At 39.9% G+C, this 24564-nt stretch overlaps 1 protein-coding gene and 1 long non-coding RNA gene across 4 annotated transcripts; one reads left to right on the forward strand and one right to left on the reverse strand.

Annotated features, from left to right (window-relative positions):
- Positions 1-1645: 1645 nt before the first annotated feature.
- On the reverse strand, positions 1646-3331 carry LOC116584735. 2 transcript variants are annotated; one of them, XR_004283307.1, is made up of 3 exons: positions 3242-3331; positions 2570-2746; positions 1646-1693 (listed from the first exon to the last, which is right to left on the reverse strand). It is a non-coding gene; the product is annotated as an uncharacterized LOC116584735 (long non-coding RNA). The 2 variants fall into 2 exon arrangements; XR_004283306.1 differs by having other exon boundaries at positions 3157-3248.
- RAB33B (RAB33B, member RAS oncogene family) lies at positions 2726-21220 on the forward strand. Of its 2 annotated transcripts, XM_032333449.1 has the most exons (3): positions 3410-3504; positions 3746-4013; positions 18411-21220. In XM_032333449.1, the coding sequence occupies exons 2-3, from the start codon at positions 3765-3767 to the stop codon at positions 18849-18851; spliced, it is 690 nt and encodes a 229-aa protein (XP_032189340.1). In that variant the 5' UTR covers positions 3410-3504; positions 3746-3764; the 3' UTR covers positions 18852-21220. The 2 variants fall into 2 exon arrangements, with proteins under 2 accessions (XP_032189339.1, XP_032189340.1); XM_032333448.1 differs by lacking the exon at positions 18411-21220 and having other exon boundaries at positions 2726-3504; positions 3746-3996.
- The last annotated feature ends 3344 nt before the right edge of the window (positions 21221-24564 follow it).

The raw sequence follows: 24564 nt of genomic DNA on the forward strand, positions 1-24564 counted from the left end.
TATTAAACACAGTGGTATGTTAATCTTGTGGAGGCCCATAAGACCAGTTCTATACTTCTCTGGGGAATTAAGAGTTCTCTCTTTAATGACTCCTACCATCAGCTGGGATGGACAGCTAACCAGAATTGTGAGAAGAGCCCTGATATAGGCTGGTGGTTTTCAGTGACAGCAGAGAGGGGCCACAGATTTGTCCCTCAGGGGCATTTGGTAATGTCTACAGAGGGTTTAGGTTATTACAACTAGGAGTGGAATAGTACTGGCATATATTTGGTGGTAGCCAGGGATGCTGCTGAACATCCTACAATACTCAGATCAGCTTCCCACAACAAAGAATTACTGGCTCAAAATGTCCTCAGGGCAGAAACTGAGAAACCTTTACCTGGGCAAGCAAGAGAACTCTCCTTTATCCTCTGTGCTCAGTCCTGAACATAAGAGTGAAATTGCCTACGGGTGCCTGGGTGGCTCAGTGGGTTAAAGCCTCTGCCTTCCGCTTGGGTCATGGTCTCAGGGTCCTGGGATAGAGCCCTGCATCAGGCTCTCTGCTCAGCGGGGAGCCTGCCTCCCCCTCTCTCTCTGCCTGCCTCTCTGCCTACTTGTGGTTTCTGTCTGTCAAATAAATAAATTAAAAAAAAAAAGAGTGAAATTGCCTAGGAGCTATTCCATGGTAAGATCGGTTTAAAAATGGCCTCTGCCACAGGGAAGCAGCATCTCTGCAGAAAAAGCTGAAAGTAAGTAATTATACTTTGTACATAAGATTACCCTTATTTTGTGGTTCTAATATTCATTCACCTTTTTCCATTAGAAAAGTATTTTTGTTTTTTAAAAAGATTATTTATTTATTTATTTACTTGGGAATCCATCCCAGGACCCTAGGATCATGAGCGGAAGGCAGAGGCTTTAACCCACTGAGCCACCCAAGCGTCCTGAAAAGTATTTTTAAACATACATCTAAATAAATACCCTAAATTATAAATTTATAAACCTAAATAAGTACCCTAAACCATTTATATTGTTAGTTTTTTAAAAATATTTTATTTATTTATTTGACAGAGATCACAAGTAGGCAGAGAGGCGGGGGTGGGGCGGGGGGGTGGGGAGCAGTCTCCCTGTTGAGCAGAGAACCTGATGCAGGGCTCCATCCCAGGACCCTGAGATCATGACCTGAACCAAAGGCAGAGGCTTAGCCCACTGAGCCACCCAGGTGCCCCTATAATGTTCCAGTTTTAAGTTATATTGCTATAAGTTCAAATTTAGTCTCTTCTCAGCTATATTGCAAAGTATTAAGAAAAAGTTACATGCTGATATTTTGAGGCCAAGTGGTAGTGCCAGCAAATAGAGAATAATTCCAAGGACAAAATGAATTTTCAGAAAACAGGGCTGCGTAATCCATCTACTTTTCAAATAGCAGAATCTCCAAGTATCAACCTGGAGGTTCTGGGATTATTCAGTTAAGAAGAATGACATACTTCAGTCACACAGAGTCTCTCAAACTTCAAGCTGAAAATATAAAATGCTTCATTACGGTGTCAAGTGTTTATAGTATTTCTTCTCTTTAAGTAGGCTGAAATGTGTATAATTGGTAAAGGGCTCAAACTGACAAACTTTATGCAAAAAATTCTCACTTCATTAATTTATTCATCATTTGCTGTAAAGCAGTGAGCTTTCTGTCAGTACTCAAGAGCTGATAATCTGGCTGGTAAGATACAACATATAATTATGAAACTTAAACAGTGAAGACAGTATTCAAAGACCAAATAAACAATACCCCAAAAAACAAAGAACATTTCTGAAGTCATCAGGAAAAGCTTCAGAGGTGAAACGTTTGAAGAATAGGATTGAGATAGACAAAAATATTTCTAATACAGTTTAGTAAGAGCTAATCTGAAAAAGCTAGTATATGAAAGAAAAAGAGTCTTAGGATGCAAGAATGGTTTTTTTTACTCATCCTTTGCAATTATCTAATTATCCAGAGCTTTGAATTCTTCAACTGGTTTTTGTCCTAAATCTTCACCTTCTTTGAATGGGTACTTTACAGGTAGGGTAAATTAGAGGAATATATTTCAAGGCCTTTTAATAGTGTCTGGGATGATCAATCCTCACAGAAATAACCTCACAGATAAACAATTAGAAATTTCCAGCCCATGTTTTAGTTTCTCTAACAGGATACTGAATAAATGTAATTGCCATATACATTCAACCAGGTGAGTAAACTTTTTTTTCCTGGCTAACATAACTTGCTCTATTAGTGACTGTATAGTTTTTCTACAGCAACAGAAGTTACTATATATTATGGCTATCGCAAATTCCTGGTAATTCTGGGTAGCCTCGGGTTCTTCCACTAATTTCCAATGACTGCATTTTCATTTTACCTAATGGAATAAGCAATTTATCTCCTTTCCTAGAATTTTTAGTGCTGTACTGTTCCCTTTACTCTAAAGCCCACCATGTCCTCCTCTCCAAAGGCCTTGACTTTACAAGCGGCATAAGCATTTGCTCAAAGGGGCGGGGGGGGGGGGGGCGGTCTTGTCACTGCAAAACAAAACAACTTTTCACAAAAAAAGGTTCGCACATTTTGGACCTTTTGAGTTACTGTGCGGGAGGTTTCATCTGACGAATTCCAGAGAAGATTCTTTCCGGTTGGGTGGTCTCGTCTGTTAATGTTTTTCTTAGTGGGCCAAGACAACTTCTGCGTGCGCTCAGGAACACGGAGCGGCCACATCATCATCACCCAGGTATTAAGACATAACTAGGGCATAATGGGTTTTATTCTCATAGTCCGTCTGGACACAACACCCGGTTCAATGCCCCTAAGTGTCCCACCAGTGATCTGCTCTACTTCTTGGGCCTGGGGCATCCGCAAAACGAGCCCTGGGCACCAGAGTCCCGCGGATACCCTCACATGGCCTAGGGGGCGAGGAAGTTCATCGTGCCACCGCGGCGGCGGCCTCGACCTCCCCACAGGCTCACGGACAACTCCGCGAGGCCGGGGGCTCGCCTCCACTCGCGTCCCGGGGCTTCCGGCGGCACCTCACGCCCCATCCCCTACAGTCCTCGTTGCTACGTTCCCAAGTCCCGGGGTCCAGGGAGCCCCGAGGGGGCAGGCGGCACAGCCGATTCCGCGCCCCCCGGCCGCAAGCCGAGAGAACCCGCTTCCACCTGCAAGTCCGAGGAACCCCCAACAACGTCAACAACGGCGCCGAACCCTACATCCCGGCCTTCCGAAGACCTTTCGGCTCCTCACCAGGCACACGCCCCCGTTCAAGGCGGCTCTTCGGCCCTCTCGCGAGAGAGGCCTGGTGGTGCCTCCTTCCTTTCAGCTGTCTTTCTCTCCCCGCCCCCAGAGTGATTGCGCGGCTTCCTCCGGAGGGCGGGAGTCTTGGACGAGGCGAGGCCGGTCCAGTCTGGGTGCCGGGCCTAGGGCGCTCTGCCGGGCCGTCTTCAGGTCGGCTCTCCGCACCCGCCGTCAAGCCCCCGGCAGGGCCCTGGGCGGTCAAGCCTTTCCAGGTAGACCCGGCTGAGGGGAGAGACGGCGGGGCGGAGCCGCGGCTAGGTGGGAGGAGCAGCGAGACGGGGCCGCTGGACGCCACACCTGCGCGACGTGGGGGCGGGAAGGTGCGCACGCGCGCTGCGGGGCCGGAGGGCGGTGGCTCCTGCGACGTTACGCTTCCGAGCCCGCACAAGGGGCGCCCACGCTTGAGGTGGCGTATTCTCTCTGTCTTTCTGCGTCTGCTTTCCTCCGCCTCAGTTCGGGGCGGGTCCGGAGAATGGCTTCGGAGATGGAGTCGTCTCTGGAGGCGAGCTTCTCGTCCAGCGGTGCGGTGTCTGGGGGTTCAGTGTTCCTGCCTCCGGCTCGCTCCCGTATCTTCAAGATAATCGTGATCGGCGACTCCAACGTGGGCAAGACGTGCCTGACCTACCGCTTCTGCGCCGGCCGTTTCCCCGACCGCACCGAGGCTACCATCGGGGTGGATTTCCGAGAACGTGCGGTGGAGATAGATGGGGAGCGCATCAAGGTGAGCGGAGGGGGCAGTGTCAGGGAGGAAGGATGCCTTGGGGTGACAGGTTCCGACCCCACCGGGGGTTCATCGCTGGCCATGTGCAACGTGTGCATGCCGTCTTTTCTCAAGCTGATGTAGAGATTGGGGCTGGGGCTCGGAAGGATTTATATATATAAAACTTAGAAGGCGGTGCTCCACAAACTTGAATGTCCCGCGATTTACCCGGCCAACTTGGTTTTTGTTTTTTGTTTTTTTTAAATGCAGATTCTGATTTAGTAAAGCCGCCGGTGATGCAGATGCAACTAGTCCGTGAATCACACTTTGACTAGCAAAGAGTGTAGAAGGTATCCGTTGACTCGTTGGCAGGGTCTTATGTGCTGGGAGGCAGGGAAGTAAGGCTGAAGGAAAAACAGTGAAATTTCTCAGGCATGGAAAACATTTAATAAATATTGTATATTAAACAGTTGTTGAGCACTGTCTCAGATATGGTGGCAGTAAAGCCTTACTGCCTTTGAGGAAGTGATTAGGTGTTCTCTTGCGTGCAGTTTGCTTCAGAAGTTTCAATCTGACATTGAGTTGTTGAGAAAAGTCTATTTTCCTGCAGAACCATTCTATACACAATAGTTCCTACTTGGTTTGCCGGAAAACACATTCTTAGTACCACCCTCTCCCAATTCTTAATTCTTATTGGTGGCTCTGGAGATTAGGGAGGCACTTACATTGGAGAAGGGAGTAGGCCCAAGGCCAAGATTAGGGTTCTGAGGGATTGGAATGGGTACATTGGAAAATGAGGATCAGTGACAGGGCTGAGACCTTCTGCTGGTATACACTTCTTCATTCCAGACCACCACTGAGTCTGCAGCCATGGGCTAATACCACCCCTTAAAACATGCAGAACCCAGGAAAAAGCTATGCCTTCCTTATACTGTTTACTTTTTTGCTCAAATTAGTATGTATCTTTACCTCAGTCCCATGGTGGGGGGGAAGCAGACTCATTTTTTCATTCCTCCCTTCACATCCTTGAGGCAAGAACAATTTATTCTTTTAGTTCTTCAACTGCTGCCCTTCACCACCACCCCGCTCCCCAGAGGGCTTTAAATGCTAATGATGTAAAGGAAAAATAGGGTTGAAAAGAAATCAGCCCTCTATAGGCCCTTTTCCTTTTTAGTATTTTTTTTTTAAAGATTTTATTTATTTATTTGACAGAGAGAAATCACAAGTAGATGGAGAAGCAGGCAGAGAGAGAGAGAGGGAAGCAGGCTCCCTGCTGAGCAGAGAGCCCGATGCGGGACTCGATCCCAGGACCCTGAGATCATGACCCGAGCCGAAGGCAGCAGCTTAACCCACTGAGCCACTCAGGCACCCCTTGCCTTTTAGTTTTTATTTTAATCTTTTATCATTCCATTCAGGTTGCCTGTGGTGGTCTTTTGGGTACTCTGTATTAGGGAGTTAAGAAAGATCTATATATACTACAGAGGAAAAGACAGAATAAGAAAAGACTAAATCTTTTTCATCAGAATTAGGTTAGGCGCAGAATCCTGAGGGTGAGGAAAATAATGGGGCTTCTGAGGTTTCAGGAGGAGGTTAGTTTGGGAAAAGCAGGAGTCCTGGGAAAGAGTGCATGGGCTTTGGAGCCCAACTGACTTGGCCCAAATTTGAACCTATGAAAGGGTAAGGATGGACTATGTGTACTTATATGGGTGACCAATTTTGCCCAAAACTTTCCCAGTTTTATTTTTATTTTTTTAAAGACTTTATTTACTTGACAGAGAGAGAGAGAGTACAAGCAGGGGGAGTGGCAGGCAGAGGGAGATGGAAAAGGAGCAGGAAGCCAGATGTGGGGCACGATCCCAGGACTTTGGGGTCCTGACTGGAGCCAAAGGCAGACACTTAACTGACTGAGCCACTCAGGCACCTCAAGACTTGCCCAGTTTTAAAACTGGAAGTCCTGCATCCCAGGAACCCCTTCAATCTCAGGCAGACTGGGGTAGTCAGTTACTCTAGTCCTAAGGCAGGTTCTTCAATCTTTCAGGGTCCATTTTCTTTTCTGAAAATACTGTATTTTCAGATGGTAATGAATTGGGATACATATTGGGATTCAGTTGGGATAATTGGGTGATAATACCATATGAGATTAGGTGAGAGGATTATATGAGAACATATGTGTAACAACTGGTTCATAATTGGTAATCTTAAGAAAATTCTTCTTCCTTAGTAGCTTAACATCATTACTCCTCTTTGATGGCACCACTTCTGTGGCTGTGCACTTAAAGCATGAAGCACAGATAAAGTAGGGCATAAGCAGACTGGTTAAGGTGAGAGAAATTACCCCCAAAAGCATGATTTTAAAGAAATAAGTAGACGGAATAGAGGCAGGAGAGGAGTTAGGATTTTCCTCCTTTACCTACTTATGGCTTGCCATTTGTACTTGAACATCTCAGATAAATTAGTTGCAAATTTAAGAGACACTTAAAAAATATAAAACGTGTCCATTATCTAAGCTGAATACTTAACTACTGGAATAAGTGCTGGCAGTGATAAGTAAACCAAAAGCCATAAATGTGATGAATCTGGGAGCACAGAGCTCATTCTTCTGATTGAGAGCAGTAAGGAGAAAACATTTTTGGGGGGGATTATTCCTCCTGAGCGTTAGCCTAACCTGTTTGGTTGGGGGAGACCTGGATACTGAGTTTCTTTTTCTTTGAAGGCCTTAGCCATTGACTTCTACCTCCAACTTTTAAGACTTGAAAGATTTTTGTTATGGTTGAAAAGACTGTAACAGATATATTCTGAGATTTCTGTAGTAGAAAAAGATACAACTATTTTGGACATTTGCTTTCACAAAGTTTTAAGAAACAAAAGACATTTCAAAATATGTGTATCCCCATACATTATACATTGGACTTAAAAAAAAAAAAAGGTTTATTTATTTGAGAGTGAGTGGAGAGAGGGACAGAAGGGGAGGGAGAGAATCTGAAGTAGACTCCCCACTGAGCAAGGAGTCCTCATGGGGCTTGGTCTTAGGACCCTGAGATCATGACCTGAGCAGAAATCAAGAGTGGGGGGCGCCTGGGTGGCTCAGTGGGTTAAGCCGCTGCCTTCCACTCAGGTCATGATCTCAGGGTCCTGGGATCGAGCCCCGCATCGGGCTCTCTGCTCAGCGGGGAGCCTGCTTCCTCCCCTCTCTCTGCCTGCCTCTGCCTACTTGTGATCTCTGTCTGTCAAATAAATAAATAAATAAAATCTTAAAAAAAAAAAAAGAAAGAAATCAAGAGTGGGATGCTTAACTGACTGAGCCACCCAAGCGCCCCAGAACTTTTTTTTTTTTTTTAACTATTTTTAGGGGTACCTGAGTGGTTCAGTTGGTTAAGTCTCTGCCTTTGGCTCAGGTCATGATCTCAGGGTCTTGGGATCAAGCTCCACCCCCCCAGCCCAGTCAGGCTCCCTGCTCAGCAGGGAGTTTGCTGCTGCTGCTTCCTCAGCCTCTTCCCTGAGTATGCATGCTTGCTTCCTCTCTCTCTAATAAGCAAGTGAAATCTTAAAAAAAAAAACAAAAAACAAAAACAAAACTTTTTTAGTGTCTTAAAAAAAATTGAAGTGAATATAGAAGAGCTTTATTCCATGTCCTGATTCTGCTTTTTTGTTGTTAACCTGTAATACATCTTAAGTGCTGCTCAAATGGTCATACATATTTTTTCTTCAGAAAATTTTTAGCCTAATCTGAAATGACATGTCTTTTCATCTTTCATCTTAAAGTGAAAGCTAAAACATTATGTTTCTTTACTAATAATATGACATTCTAGACATTTTTATTTGTTTGGTAAAAGTGAGATGTGTTAAATATATTTTTTTAAAGATTTATTTATTTGAGAGAGAGAGAGTACATGTGTGCACACCCACGTGAGTGAGGGGAAGGGACAGAGGGAGAGAGACTCAAGCAGACTCCCCACTGAGTGGGAACCCTGACGTGGGGCTCTGTCCCACCACCCCAAGATCATGACCTGAGCCAAAATCAAGAGTCAAACACTTAACTGGTGCCTCGTGTTAAATTTTTTTAATTGTGGACTGGAGGTTTTTTAAAAAGCATGCATTAGGGCAGTGCCCTTTCAGAATCAGTTAAAATGTTTTATGAAATGTAGCAAAGTCTATATTTGTTCGCTTTTTCCTAAGTACTATGTATGTATGGTTGAAAAAGGAAAATCTTGTTTGCAGAATTTTGGAAGTTGAATAAAATTATAAAATGAGTTCTTTAAATAAAAACACATTTGATTTTTAAATTAAGAATCTCAACCTAATCCTTATGCTCCTTCCTTGTATGTGTATCCCCATCATAACTAGCTCTGTTCTTTTCATACAAGCATTTTACAATGGCAGACACCAACAGAATAATTAAAGCCTCATGTTGCATTTAATCTATCTTCTCATTAGGGGTCAGCAGTTTCTATTTGAACATTGGGATGGCTTATCAATTATAGAGGTATGACGTTTTGCCATGTTAAATACAAGATGTTAATATTAACTAAAGGAACATAATCAGGACACCTCTTCCCCTGTTGTTAAAACAAATATTTAATGAGTAATTGCAAGAAAGATGACATTTTTGTTAGTCACAAAGAACTATGATATATCATAGGGGTTGGCAAACCATGCTTGAGGGCCGAATATGGCCTGCTGTCTGTTTTTGTGTGGCCAGCAAGCTAAAAGTTATTTTTACTTTTTTAAATGGTGGGAGGAAAATTGTAAGAGTATGGTTTCATGACAGGTGAAAGTTATGTGAAATTCACATTTGAGTGTTTATAAATGAAGTATTGAAACACAGCTGTATTCCTGTATTCACATATTGTGTTTGCTTTTGCACTGCAGTGGCAAGAGCTGAGTAGTTGTGACACTGTTAGGCCCACAGAGCCCAAGATATTCACTCTTTACAGAAAAAGTTTGCTGACCCTGATATAGTGCATAGATTTTGTGCATAGATATACTGCATAGATTTGACCCTGATACAGTGCATAGATCTCCCAGATTGGGAGAAGAGGTATGTACCTAAAAAGATGACCAGCAGAACCAGGCGATGAATGAGTGCCAAGTTACTGTTTGGATGTGGGTGGAGGAATCATTTGTGTTTGGAGTGCTAGATGAGGTTTCACAGAGGGAGGGCAGAGCTGAGGGGGCTTTTCTGAAGAGGACCATCGGCAGGATGCTCCATCAGGATCAGAGGTTCTATAGAAAGGTGGCAAGTGGGAAGAATGTGAAGGTGTTGGTAGCAACATTTGTGAGGAGTCTAAAACACAAAGCTAAAGAGTCTAGGCTTCATTTTGTATGCATGGTGAAAAGTCCCCAGTGTTTTCGGAAGATAAATGTGGCAGCAATAGAGGATGCATCTGGAGTGAGACTCAGTCTACCCCGTGACTTGGTTTTCTATCTACTTTCTCTCCCTTGGTAGTCATTTGACTGTTGTCAGCTGTCAATCCACGAAGATAACTTTTAAATCTTTGTTTAGCCTGCCTCTCTCCTCATCTCACTCTGCATTTCCTACTGTCGTCTAGACATGGGTATTTGGATAATCCCTCCTTTGCCTTGAATGTCTGAAGTGAGTTCATCTTCCTTGGCAAATCTGCTGTTCCTGTTTCTCCCCACATCACCTAGGTTGTCATGATGGCATCCTTTTCCTCAAGGCCTCATTCCTCTCTTTTGTACCTAACTTCAGCCGGTTCTCTACATGCATGACATGCATGATTCTCTCATCCACCCTTTGTTGAAAATCCTAGGTCAGGTCTTTCTTACCTCCCTGTGAACTGTTGCAGCAACTCAACTCATCTCTCATACCTAGTTCTCAGTGAGCCTGTTTTGTACATTGTTGCCAAAATGCCAGATTAGTGTTGCATTTAAGGGAGATTAATGTCTCCTGCCTCAGATGTCTTGGATAGTTCTCCATTATATTATAAAATTCCAATTTTAAAAAATTAATGTAGGACTTCCTTTATCTTGTTCCAGACTGCTTTTCAGACTTTTTTCCCCCATTACTTTCCTTCAGGTACCCTATAGTCTAGCTGCTTATTTGCTGATCCCTGTATTCCCCGCTCTGCCTGGAATATTTCCTCTGCTCATATTTCAGCACATGTAATTCTTCCCTATTAAACTTAGTGTGTCTATCAAAAACACCCCATCCCTCCTTCTCCATTCTATTTCTTCTTTCTGTGAACTCCCTTCAGCACCTACCTGAGCCTTTAAATGATCTCTTAACTCACTGTACTATTTAGATGTCTCTGTCTCTTTTATTAAGTCTTCTTCAGTCTTACTCCAAGCAGGATCCATGTCTAGTAATGCCATAGACTTCACTGAGTATCTAGCTTTAGTTTCTAGTTTAGGTTTCTAAACTAGGTAGTACTTAGGGGATACACGTTGAATGTGTGGAAAACAAGGACATCAGTTGGTAGGCTACTCTGGTAAAATCCAGAATTGAGGTGATAATGGAAACTAATGGAAGTTTGATAGCTGATCAAAGAAGGAAGATTATTGGGTGCCTGGGTGGCTCAGTGGGTTAAGCCGCTGCCTTCGGCTCAGGTCATGATCTCAGGGTCCTGGGATCGAGTCCCACATCGGGCTCTCTGCTCAGCAGGGAGCCTGCTTCCCCCTCTCTCTCTGCCTGCCTCTCTGCCTACTTGTGTTCTCTCTCTGTCAAATAAATAAATAAATAAATAAATCTTAAAAAAAAAAAGGAAGGAAGATTATTTGGGTTAATACCTTTATCGTTTTCATCAAGCAAAAACAGTATTAAGTCATTTTAGCCAGATCATTTTTCATTTTGGTCATAAAACTACTAAAAGAAATTTCATCAACAGTAAGACTCTACTGTTGGGATTGAGCAAAGAGATAGGTTGCCATTTTTGTTTGAACTTTGTACTAGAATTTAGAATAGAGATTTGTGAAATATTATTAAAGTATATTTTACATTGTCCTTATAATGTGTAAAGTGGGAGTAATATCTGTGGGAGCATGCATTAGCCATTTTTCGTAAAACATTATTAAATTGGGAAAATTACTCTGAAAATATTTCCTAATTTAACCAAACAAAGGCATGTCACTTCCTTAGGTTCCAAAGTGTTATTCTCCTTTTTAAAGCACTGTGTATCACTCTACTCATAGCTAAACCTCAAGACTTTTCTAAACTGTCATGGGGTTCTCCACTGAGTATCTCCCTATGCCTGTCTCTCTTTTAGTCAAAGTTTCCTCTTGCCTTTTATGGCTGACAGTGTTTATCATTTGTCCTATCCTTTCTTTGCAGAGTCTCTCTTTGCTCATCCCAGTCCCCTTGCCCTTGCCTCAGTGTCCCATGCAGGCCTGAAGGTTGCAGACAGCAAGGTGGTGTGCCTTTGCCTGAGCCTTTACTGTTTCAACAATTCTGTCAGTGAAATTTTGAAGGTTCTTTTAAAATACCCCTTTGGGGGATGCCTAGGTGGCTCAGTCCGTTAAGCGTCAGCCTTCACCTCAAGTCATGATCCCTGGGATCCAGTCTCTATCAGGCTCCTTGCTCAGTGGGGAGCCTGCTTCTCTCTCTGCCTGCTTCTCCCCCTGCTTGTGCTCAACCCCGTCCCCTCGCCCCCTGACAAATAAATATAATCTTTAAATAAGTAAATGAACACTCCTGTGTAAATGCCTCTTTAACTTAGTAATTAATTTTATGGCTTTCCGGTAAAGTGTGAGAGTTACTATTTCAGACCTCTTGTTTCCTGAAAGTCTTGATAGGGTAGAATGCATTATTTTGAACAGGATTGATGGAAATCCAAGTATTATTGAGTCTGTCCCATCCTAAAACAATCAAACGGTTTTCTTAGGGATAAGCAGCCTCATCATCACCACTTTTATTGAGGACTTTCACAGTTCTTTGAGGCAGGTCTAAATTCTGGGTAATTATTATTTGTTTTAAAGTTTAGTTTGTTTTTATAGAAAAAGTGGTTGGTGGGGCACCTGGGTGGCTCAGTGGGTTAAGGCCTCTGCCTTCGCCTCAGGTCTTAATCCCAGGGTCCTGGGATCGAGCCCCACATCGGGCTCTCTGCTCAGGAGGGAGCCTGCTTCCCCCTCTCTCTGTCTCTGCCTGCCTTTCTGCCTACTTGTGATCTCTCTCTGTCAAATAAATAAAATCTTAAAAAAAAAAAAAAAGTGGTTGGTTGTTATGGAAAACAAAAGTAGAAATAAAGGGAGAAATTGCTTTAAAGATAGCATGGTTATTTGGTATTATTTCCTGGTGTGCTTTTCATTTATTTTAACTTACAAAGATTCTTTGCTTAAACCCTTTAAAATCATTCTTCATTGATGAAATGGTTTTTGAGTACCTGAGCTACAGGAAATCTTTTTAAAAGAGAAAAGATCAGGTCCAGTTTCTTTGGACAGCTTTTATATGTCATTCAAATTATTCCCCAAATATCTTTCTAAATGTTAAAGATATAGCATGGAGTGGGTTTTGTTCTGGGTTTTTTGGTCACTCTAAAAAACTTAATTTACGTGTTATAAGATTTACCCTTTTAAAATATACAATTTAGTGGTTTTTAGTATAATCACACAGTTTAGTGTATTAGTTACTATCCTCACTATCTGATTCCAGAAATCCGAAAAGAAACCCCAGGCCCATTTTAACAGTCACTCCCTGTTCCTCCCCTTTTCTCAACCCTGGCAGCCACCAGTAGGTCTACTTTCTGTCTTGGATTTGCCTATCCTGGACATTTGATATACACAGAATCTTATGGTATGTGGACTGTGGTGCCTGGCTTCCTTCACTTTGTAGATTCATCCATGTTGTAGCATGTATCAGTACTTCATTCCTTTTTGTGGCTGAACAATACTCCATTATATGGACATACATTTTATTACTTGATGGACATTTGGGTTGTTTTTACCTTTTAGCTTTTACAAATACTGTTGCTATGAACATTTGGGTACAAGTTTTTGTGTGAACATATCTTTTCGATTCTCTTAGGTACATACCTGGGAGTGGAATTACTGGGTCGTATAGCAACTCTGTTTGTTTCTTTTAAATAATTTATGGAAGTGGATTTCAGATAACATAAGATTAACTATTTTATTTTATTTTTTAAAAGATTTTATTTATTTATTTGACAGAGGCACAGCAAAAGAAGGAACATAAGCAGGGGGAGTGGGAGAGGGAGAAGCAGGCTTCCCACTGAGCAGCGAGCCCAATATGGGACTGGATCCCAGGACCCTGGGATCATGACCTAAGCCGAAGGCAGACGCTTAACGACTGAGCCACCCATGCACCCCAAGATGAACTATTTTAAAGTAAACAATTCAGCAGCATTCAATAGATTCATAATGTTGTATAACCACATCTCTGTCCAGTTTTAAAATATTTCCATCACCACAAAATAAAGTCCCTCCCCCAGTCAGCAGTTTCTCCCCATCCCCCAGCCCTGGCAACCACCCAATCTGTGTTCTAGCTCTATGATTTCTCTATTTTGGATACTTTATGTAAATGGAACCATATAATATATGTCTGGCCTCTTTCACTTAATGTATTTTAGAGGTTCATCTGTGTTATAGCACGTATCAGTACTTTGTTCCTTTTTGTGGGTATATCATAGACTGATTAACTTTTTGAGGAACTGCCAAACTGTTTTCTAAAGTGGCTGTACTATTTTAAAATACATCCGCACCAGCAATGTATGAAGGTTCCAATTTTTCTACATCTCCACCAACCCTTGTTACTGTCCATCTTTTTTGTTTTTTTTAATGGCCATCCTGATATGAGTGTAAAGTAGTATTTCATTTGTTTTTTTGATTTCTATTTCCTTGACGGCTAATGATGTTGAGTCTCTTGTCATGTGCTAATTGACCATTTGTACATTTTCTTTGGAGAAATGTCTATTCCGATTCTTTGCCAGTTTTTAAATTGGTTTATTTGTCCTTTTATTACTGAGTTATGAGAGGTCTTAAATATTCTGGATGGTACACCCCTCTCAGATATTATTTACAGCTCTTTTCTCCCATTCTGTAAGTTGACTTTCACTTTCTTGATAATATTCTTTGAAACACAAACATTTTTAATTTTGATGAAGTCCAATTTATCTGTTCTTTGATTGCTTGTGCTTTAAATATCGTATCTTAGAAACCATTGTCTAACCCATTTGTCACAAATATTTATCCCTAGGTTTTCTTCCAAGAATTTTATAGTTTCAGCTCTTAAATTTAGTTTTTTTAAACCATTTTCGGTAAGTTTTTATATACAGTGTGAGGTAGGAGGTCCAACCTTGTGTTTTGTATGCTGTGCCAGAACCATTTGTTTAAACAACTATTCTTTCTCTTGTTGAAAAGCAGTTGACCACAGGTATATGGATTTATTTCTGGATCCTAAGTTTTGTTCTGTTGATCCGTATCTTTAATCTTATTCCAGTAGCACAGTCTTGATTATTGTAGCTTTGTGTAATATCCTTTGATATCTTTTTTTTTCTTTTTTTTTAGATTTTATTTATTTATTTGACAGAGATCACAAGTAGGCAGAGAGCAGGCAGAGGGAGAGAGAGAGAAGCAGGCTCCCTGCTGAGCAGAGAGCCTGGCCTCGATCCCAGGACTCTGGGATTGTGACCCAATCTTTAGAAGCATTTTTAATTGTGTGTTGAGTGTTTTTATTCCAAACCTGTTAGTAGGGATAAAAACATTGTATTTTTCTTTTTAGATTTTTTAAAAGATTTTATTTATTTATTTGACAGAGAGAGCACAGGTAGGCAGAGAGGCAGGCAGAGAGAGAGGGGGAAGCGGTCTTCCTGCCGAGCAGAGAGACCGCTGTGGGGCTCAGTCCCAGGACCCCGAGATCATGACCCAAGCCGGAGGACGGTGGCTCAGTGGGTTAAGCCTCTGCCTTTGGCTCAGGTCATGATCCCAGGGTCCTGGGATTGAGCCTGGCATTGGGCTCTGCTCAGCGGGGAGCCTGCTTCCTCCTCTCTCTCTGCCTGCCTCTCTGCCTACTTGTGATCTCTGTCTGTCAAATAAATAAAATCTTAAAAAAAAAAAAAAAAGGAAAGTTGTATTTTCAAAGAAAATATTAGCTCTTTGCATACTCAGTGTAGCTAGTCTATGAGTGCTTATTTTATAGGGTCTGAAACTAAATTTTACTTTCACTGGTGTAGAAGCTAAGACCGAGAGGTATAACAGTCACCTATGGCACATAGGAGGCATTGAATTAATATTTAATTTAAATATAATATATAGGGGCGCCTGGGTGGCTCAGTGGGTTAAGCCGCTGCCTTCGGCTCAGGTCATGATCTCAGGGTCCTGGGATCGAGTCCCGCATTGGGCTGTCTGCTCAGCAGGGAGCCTGCTTCCTCCTCTCTCTCTCTCTGCCTGCCTCTCTGCCTACTTGTGATCTCTGTCTGTCAAATAAATAAATAAATAATCTTTAAATTAAATAAATAAATAAATATATGAATATATAATATACTATATTATACTATACTATAATATATACTATACTATATTATATATTTATATTATTATATATATTATTTTGATTGCATTTCCTTGATGGCTAATGATGGCTAGTAATAATATATATTATTATATATTATTATATATTATTATATTTATATATTATATATAATATATATTATATATATAATAAATTAAATATTTGTTAATTTAAATAGTCTTCGATGTTGGTAGTTCTTAGTTTACCTTGCTGACAACTTATTTGCTTTTATCTCTGATTTATATGATATTGAGTCTTTATGGCCTATTTACCATTTATATTGCTTACATCACAAGAGTGGTATTTTATAGTGATTTATTTTGTGGCATGGTTTTTGGGAAGGCATTGAGCCCAAACCTGTGATTTAGTGAGTAAATGTGAGTGTAAGGGATAAATAAAGATTTTAAACAGTGTGCGGGGTAAGTAATTTTAGGATACCACTCAGCTACACGTAAAAGAAATTCAGCTATGATTTAACCATGTAAGGTTTTCTTTGTCTCATGTTATAAGGAGGCAGCAGTCTGTGTGATGGTACCTTGTCAGTTGGATTCCAGGTTTATGCAGATTTCTGCCATTCCTGTGTGTGGTCTTCTTCTTGCTCATAAGATGGTTGCTGAACCTCCAGTCACTATATCCCATTCCGGGCAGAAAGGGTAGGGTGAGAGAGGTGCAAAAGGCATGTGCCAAATGCTCTGTCTTTTTAAAATCACGTATCCATAGTTTTCCTAGAAAACTCCATTGAAAGACTGTCTACACATCATTTGGCCTCCCTTAGTTCCAGGAAAGCCTGAGAGATCAAGTTTATATAGCATTTTATATTTCTGCCTAGAGCAAAATTTGGTTTATGTTAATTAAAAAGAACGGGGAATACTAAGAAAATGAAGAAATTTGGTTTTAAAAAGAACTACCAAAAAAAAAAAAAATCAGAGCTGATAAAATTTAAGGTAGCTTGGGGGTGCCTGGTGGGCTTAGTCAGAAGAGCATGCAACTCTTGATCTTGGGGTTGTGAGTGCAAGCCCCACACTGGGTGTAGAGATTACTAAAAAAATTTTTTTAAGTTAAGGTACCATAGAAGAGATTAGTGATATTTTAATCTCTAATCACATGTTTTAAAATTATTTATTCATTTGTTACATCTTAATTGAGCACTTACCATATGCTGCCATAATCTGAGCACTTTATATCTTATATTCTTCTTTGTGGGCCATCTACAGAATCCCCTCATTTCCCTCTACTTCTGTGTCACTCTGTGAAAAATCACCAGTCTAGGCTTCTCTTAATTTATATAAGTAGTACACGTCTTTTGGTCAAAATTTACCTAAGCAAATCTTTTTTTCTTTTTTTTAAAAGATTTTATTTATTTATTTGACAGACAGAGATCACAAGTAGGCAGAGAGGTGGGTGGGGGGTGACGCAGGCTCCCTGCTGAGCAGAGAGCCCGATGTGGGGCTGGATTTCAGGACCCTGGGATCATGACCTGAGTCGAAGGCAGCGGGTTAACTGACTGAACCACCCAGGCACCCCATACCTAAGCAAATCTACCTCTAGTCTTTTCTGCCTTATCACTTAACTTTTTTAGGAAGTAAACAAAGGCAGGGTAATTCAGTGTTTTAAGAGAATCATAACACATGACTTATATTTAGCTTTAGATAATTATTTTCCTCAACTCCCCCCCCCAGCCCCCATATTTCAATTAGGAGATATTGGGATATTGGAATAGTCTTACTGTTAGATACTTTTAGGTTAAGTAAGTGATTTTTCTGGCCTTTTAAGATTTTCAAGGGGGATTTCATAGAATGTCTATATATATGTATACATATATCTCTATTGTGTATATGCATATACACATATAGGTTTGGGACTAGACCTAATGACTCCTAGCATCTGTCTTAAGTGGACTCTTTTAAGTTAGTCTGGTGAAAGGTAGAATGGCGTATAGTAACCAGTATCCAGATTTACAGGAATTAGACAGTTAATTGGGGCACCTGGGTGGGTCAGTTGGTTAAGCGTCTGCCTTATGCTCAGGTCATGATTCCAGGGTGCTGGGATCGAGCTCTGCATGGGGCTCCCTGCTCAGTAGGGAACCTGCATTTCCCCTCCTTTTGCCTGTCCTCACCCTGCTTGTGCTCTCTCTCTCTCTGTCATATAAAGAAATAAAATCTTAGAGAAAAAAAAATTATGGGGCACCTGGGTGTCTCAGTCATTAAGCATCTGCCTTTGGCTCAGGTCAGGTTCCCAGTGCCCTGGGATAGAGCCCCACATCAGGCTCCCTGCTCTGCAGGAAGCCTGCTTCTCCTTCTCGCACTCCCGCTGCTTGTGTTTCCTCTCTCACTGTCTCTGTCTTTTTCTCTGTCAAATAAATAAATAAAATCTTAAGGAAAAAAAAAAAAGCAGACACTTAACATATTTGTTAAAACCTGATATATTTCTATTTACTATTTTATTTATTTCAATAGTTTGTTATTGTTGTTTAGAGATTTTATCTTTTTGTTTGAGAGAAAGAGCATGAGAAGAGGGAAAGGGAGAAGCAGGCTTCCACCTGAGCAGGGATCCAGAGGTGAGACTCCATCCCAGGAACCTGTGATCATGATCCAAGCTGAAGGCAGACACTTAACTGACTGAGCCACCCACATGCCCCAATTTAATATTTTAAAATCAGTTTTTGAGGTATAATTTCATCCAAACAAATTTAACTTACTGAATTTAAGTGCTGAATTGAAATATTTGTTCCGACACTTGTATGGATTATGAGATAACTATAAGATCATGATGTCTGGATCCCATAAATTACAGTGAAAAGGCATTATGGATGGGAACAAAGTAATTTAAGTAAAGAAGTACTAAAGACCACGTGGAATTGATTAAAATATTCAATATGTATAATTGAAATGAAATTCTCAGTTTTCTCTCTCTTTTTTTTTTTTTTTTTTCGTTTTCAGATCCAGTTATGGGACACAGCAGGACAAGAACGATTTAGGAAGAGCATGGTACAGCACTATTACAGAAATGTCCATGCTGTTGTCTTCGTGTATGATATGACCAACATGGCTAGTTTTCATAGCCTGCCATCTTGGATAGAAGAATGCAAACAACATTTGCTAGCCAGTGACATACCACGGATTCTTGTTGGAAATAAATGTGACTTGAGAAGTGCCATTCAAGTACCTACAGACTTGGCACAAAAATTTGCTGACACACACAGTATGCCTTTGTTTGAAACCTCTGCAAAAAACCCCAATGATAATGACCATGTGGAAGCTATATTTATGACCTTGGCTCATAAACTTAAGAGCCACAAACCATTAATGCTTAGTCAACCCCCTGATAACGGAATTATACTGAAGCCTGAACCAAAGCCTACAATGACATGCTGGTGCTAAGTAACAGTCTTTATTCTGCTATCTAATTTTGACTAAAGAAATGCTTTTGAAGTATGACAGTGATAAGTCATAAGATTTAATCTCAAATATAATGGATCATCCTGACATTTTACTATTTATCATTGTCATGCTCATTTTTGTATTTTGTATCTACTTAATTACATTTGTCATTGTGACAACACAGGACAAAAGTTGGTTTGCACGTGAGGTTGAAAATGAAGTGAAGGTAGGATGAATCAGAATATCTTCCCATTGAGAGCCCAGTGAAGGAGGCTTCAAATGAGAGCACGTTGGTATTTTAGGAGTAGATGACTATACAATCCTGTGTTCCTGGGACTGAAAAAAAAAAAAAATCAAGGGTTTAAGACATACTTACTAGGTATGTCCTTTGAATGGGAAGTGTTCTCATTAGGACAAAACTGGTATTGCCTCTCCCTAGAATTCTTTCTTTGTATTATTGATGTATTTTATTGCATTATTATTGGTACATTTGAGAACCAAAACTGTATTTAATTCCAGTGTGGGGAGAAGGCATAGAATATTTTTTGGTTCTCAGTGCATAAAGAATGACTGGATTCCAGAGATTGCAGATGTGTAGATTTCGAATCAGTATATCAATCAGATCTACAGAAGTCATTGTTATCTTTAGGAAAATAATTTGAATTGTTTTCTTACTAAATTCTACTAAAATATGCAAATGTAAGTCTGACTTTAATGTCAATGAAGTGACATTATAAGGTGCTTTATAATTTATTTTGGTATATTTAGTGAAAAACCAATTGAAAGCATTGGAGAAGTTATAACTTGGGGGAAAACAGGTAAAATGTGGTTCCTGGCTACTAAGACCTGTTCTTAGCTCTTAGTAATTCCAAGCTGTGTATCTGGCATAGTATCTCTTGCTCTCCCCCATCATCAGTCAATTTAACGACTAAAGGTTGAATTAACAAATCAACATCCATGTGGAATTGTGGCTCCGAAGGCATACCTCTAATTCCTTGGAGCCTGCATATAGTTCTGTAATAATACTGTGTTGCAGTGTATCAGTCTTTAAAATCTTTAAATTTTATGGTCACAACGAGCTATTCTTCCTCAGTATGAAAAATAAAGTAGGTATTGAGAAATACCTTGTCTCTCTTCCTCAGTGGTGTAAAGAGTAGTTGAAGAAGTTTCATACGCTAAATATGTTTATTTTGAGCTTAAGACTTTGCACATAGAAAATAGTAACTTTTCATACAAAGCTATTACATGAATGGAATGTAAGCCATGAACTTTAACTGAAGTGTGCACATTCACTAATTCTGATGGATTGATGCCCTTGATAATTTTGGAAGTAATTAAGCCAAAAGATGATTATACTTATAATATTTTCAGAATGTGGGAAATCAGGTAATCTAATCTAGTTTAGGATTTCTGTTTAATCATCATGATGATCCTAATTGGAGAATTTAATTATAAAAACAAGATAGTGCTATTAAAAGTACTGAAAAATAATTATAGGAAATAATTATTCGGTTTTAAATATTAGAGCTTAAGGAAAAACAAGTTGGCTTTGTCTGTGTTTAGGGAGATTAATCCATTTTTCCTATCATGCTAGAATTAAAAATGGTTTGAATTTAAACTTGATTTGTAACTATTTTTGTAGTAAAACAATGACAACTGTGTAATTGTGGTGGGTGTAACAGTTTTTTAAAGAAGGGAATCTGTTTATTGCTTTTAAAACATTTTCAAGTGTGGGAAGAAAGTTTACAAACTTTCCAAGCACATTTATGTTTTTAAGTGCTGTTAATAATGGTTAAAAAAATAATATAACTTTCTTTTTATAAGAACGTAAAATAGGTATCATTTATAGTTCTGTGAAAGAACTTATTTTTTCACTTTAATATTTATTAATTTTAAAATATTTGTATCTCATTTGTAGTGATTTACTGTTTTAATTTTTTTCTACACATGTTTTTATTTTTTAAAGAGCACACTTATCAGTTGAATGGGGATAAAGGTTTTAGATATTTTCCAAAATATTTATAAAACACTTCATTGTTGAGAAATCACTTCCGGAATGGTGGCTATCAAACAAATAATTATAAATTTTTAAAGCACAAGTCACACATTTTGTAACTCCTCTGTGAATTTATTTTAATTATGACCCTTAACAGAAAACTTCAGGTATATTTTGGGAAAGTCTTAATTTGAGAACACCTGAAGGGAGCTAATCCAGAATCTAATGTAGTTAGCTATTAATGACGATGCTCTATTGACAATATATTGCTAATATGTTTCCTCATTAAATCTAAAGTTAAATAATTTCATTGTGGAATAGTGTCATTGTAACATTTCCCTTATGAAGTTCAATAAACCAGCTTTGCCATAAAGAAATTGTGTTTCATTCCCTTTGTTTGGTTATTAAGATGATTACAGAGTAAAACAAAAAAATCTTTTTCCACTCTGGCTTCCAGGTAATGTATAGTACATTAGGAAAAAACAAATCTATTTGGAAATACATTTGGGGTTAGAGAACTTTTCAGAAAAACACCTAAATATTTTATAATTAGATGATAAGGGTAGATTTTTCATTTGTGTGGCTGAATAATCAGTTTTTTTGTTTAACAGTACTTCAGGGCAAACAAACGCTGTTAAGAATGGTTGACATCTTCAGATTCAGAAGTAAAACAGTTGAACAAAATGAGTAATTATAAATGACAAAAAAGAGAAAGAATTATGTTGTCTAAAATCACAGTTTCTACCTTCTCGTTACTGATTCAGGGTCTTTAGGAGAGTGCGGATTGGGGCTTGGGACCCTGAAGTTGATACTGCTTATCCAGCCCATTTATTTCACATATAAGTTACTCTTCTGCTCAAATACAAAATTGCATTATTCAAAAAAGACTGCTTTCTTAATCAGATATTAAGATAAGCTGGTTAAGGGCGCCTGTGTGGCTCAGTGGGTTAGAGACTCTGCCTTCACCTCAGGTCATGATCCCAAGGTCCTGGGATCGAGCCCTGCATCGGTCTCTCTGCTCCGCAGGGAGCCTGCTTCCTCCTCTCTCTCTCTGCCTGCCTCTCTGCCTACTTGTGATCTCTGTCTGTCAAATAAATAAATTAAATATTAAAAAAAAAAAGATAAGCTGGTCAAGTCTTATGAGGGCAATTTGCTAGAGCCTGTGTGGCAAGAGTTAATTGATAGGAATAACCTGATTTATCAAACATTTGTCAAGGGCTTTTTTTTTTCCCCTAGATTTATGTATAGGAAGTATATTCACATGGTTCAGTATTTGGACCACATACAGATGAGTAAACAATGAAGTCTCTTTCCCTGCTGTTTTCAGCTCCCTGCTGCTTCCACCGCAAATAATCGGCAGCATGAGTTTGTTGTTTCTGTACATAACAACAGTATATCCTGAAGATGAGTTCATATTAAAATATGTAAGATCATTTCTCTCTTAGGCCTCATGGAATTCCTTCAGCTGACCGTAATTTAGACAGCGTTCTATTGCTAGACATTTGGGTTGTTTCCAGTCTTCTGCTATTACAAACTGTATTGAAATGAATAAACTTTGACATAAGTTATTTCGTAAATGTGTGTATATGTCTGGAATGTGTCCAAAGGGCAAATTCCTAAAAGTGACGTTGCTAGATGAAAGGTCAGTGCATTTGCCAGTGGGGTTTCTAATTGCCCTCCTCATAGGTTGTGCTAATGTGCGAAGAGTGTTGTTTCCTTAAACTCTCACCAGTGCAGTCTGTTATCAAAGGTTTTAATCTTTGCAAATCAGTAGGTGAAAAATTGCATTTCTCTTACTGCGATTAGGGTTGAGCATCTTTTTAATGGTCATTTGTAGTTCTTTTTCTGTTGAATTGTCTGTAACCTTTGTTCTTTTTACTGATTTGTAGGAATACGTTATATATTTGAGAAGTTAACCTTTTTTTTGGTGATAGGTGTTTTAAATCTTTTTTTCTATTGTGTTCTTTGCCAATTGACTTCTTTTAATGGTTTTGGCATGAAAATGCTTTTAATTTGTCAAACCTAATGATCTTTTTTACGATTTTAGTTTAGTTTTATGTCACAATTAGAAAGATCTTCCTTATTCTGAGGTAACCTAAAAATTCTCACATGGTTTCTCAGGACAGGTGGGTGGCTCTGTCAGTTGGGTGTGCAACTTTTGATTTCGCCTCAGGTCATGATCAGGGTCCTGGGATGGAGTCCTGCTTGGGCTCCACACTCAGCAGGGAGTCGGCCTGAGGATTCTCTCTTCCCTCTCCCCTTGCTCCTTCCCCTGCTCACATACTTGCTTTCTCTCTGTCTAAAATAAAAATAGACAAATCTAAAAAAAAAAATTCTCATTTAGTTTCTTGTAGTACTTTTATGGTTTGTTCTTTTTTTCCCCCCACATATAAATCTTTGATCCAGTTGAAATTTATTTCAGTGAAAGATAAGAGCTATGAGCACAAATTTTCTTTTTAGATGACACTTGGCCTAACACCATCTTTTGAATAATCCATCCTTCCCCCCTTGAACTTGAGATGCCAACTTGATCATTGCCTTAATTTTGTATGTTTTTAGACTTATTTCTGGATTTTCTCTGCTCTCCCAGCAATCTACCTATTCACATGCTATTTCATAGTTATAGTTTATTTTTTATTTTTAAAAATAATTATAGTTTATTGCTTTTATATCTGGTGGGTAGGATTAGATCTGTTTTTACTCTCTTTTCCCAAAGTTTTTATGGTTCTTACTTATTTTTCCACAGGAACTTCAAAATTGGTTTAACATTTAAGCCTAGAACAATAACCGCAAAATCCTGTCCATGTTCAACGTTGGGGTTAAAGAGAAAAGCTGTCTTTTTTTTTTTTTTTTTAAAGATTTTATTTATTTATTTGTAAGAGAGAGAGAGAGTGAGAGCGAGCACAAGCCGACAGAGTGGAAGGCAGAGTCAGAGGGAGAAGCAGGCTCCCTGCGGAGCAAGGAGCCCGATGTGGGACTCGATCCCAGGACGCTGGGATCATGACCTGAGCCGAAGGCAGCTGCTTAACCAACTGAGCCACCCAGGCGTCCCGAGAAAAGCTGTCTTTATGCTTTGAGGCTTCCTATTCAAGATCATGGTGGGTCTTTTCATTCACTCCACTGTTCTTTTGTACCCCTCTGGAGCATTTAGAGATTTTTTTTTTTTTCTCGTATAGCTATTCCTCATTTCCTGAAAGGTCTATTTTTTTTTTAATTTTTTATTTCTTTTCAGCGTAACAGTATTCATTGTTTTTGCACCACACCCAGTGCTCCATGCAATCCGTGCCCTCTCTAATACCCACCACCTGGTTCCCCCAACCTCCCTCCCCCCGCCCCTTCAAAACCCTCAGATTGTTTTTCAGAGTCCCTAGTCTCTCATGGTTCACTTCCCCTTTCAATTTCCTTCAACTCCCTTCTCTCCATCTCCCTTTCTCCTCCATGCTATTTGTTATGCTCCACAAGTAAGTGAAACCATTTGATAATTGACTCTCTCTGCTTGACTTATTTCACTCAGCATAATCTCTTCCAGTCCCGTCCATGTTGCTACAAAAGTTGGGTATTCGTCCTTTCTGATGGAGGCATAATACTCCTTAGTGTATATGGACCACATCTTCCTTATCCATTTGTTCGTTGAAGAGCATCTTGGTTCTTTCCACAGTTTGGCGACTGTGGCCATTGCTGCTCTAAACATTGGGGTACAGATGGCCTTCTTTTCAG

Source organism: Mustela erminea, chromosome 2 (assembly GCF_009829155.1).
Source record: "Mustela erminea isolate mMusErm1 chromosome 2, mMusErm1.Pri, whole genome shotgun sequence".
NCBI classification, from domain to species: Eukaryota; Metazoa; Chordata; class Mammalia; order Carnivora; family Mustelidae; genus Mustela; species Mustela erminea.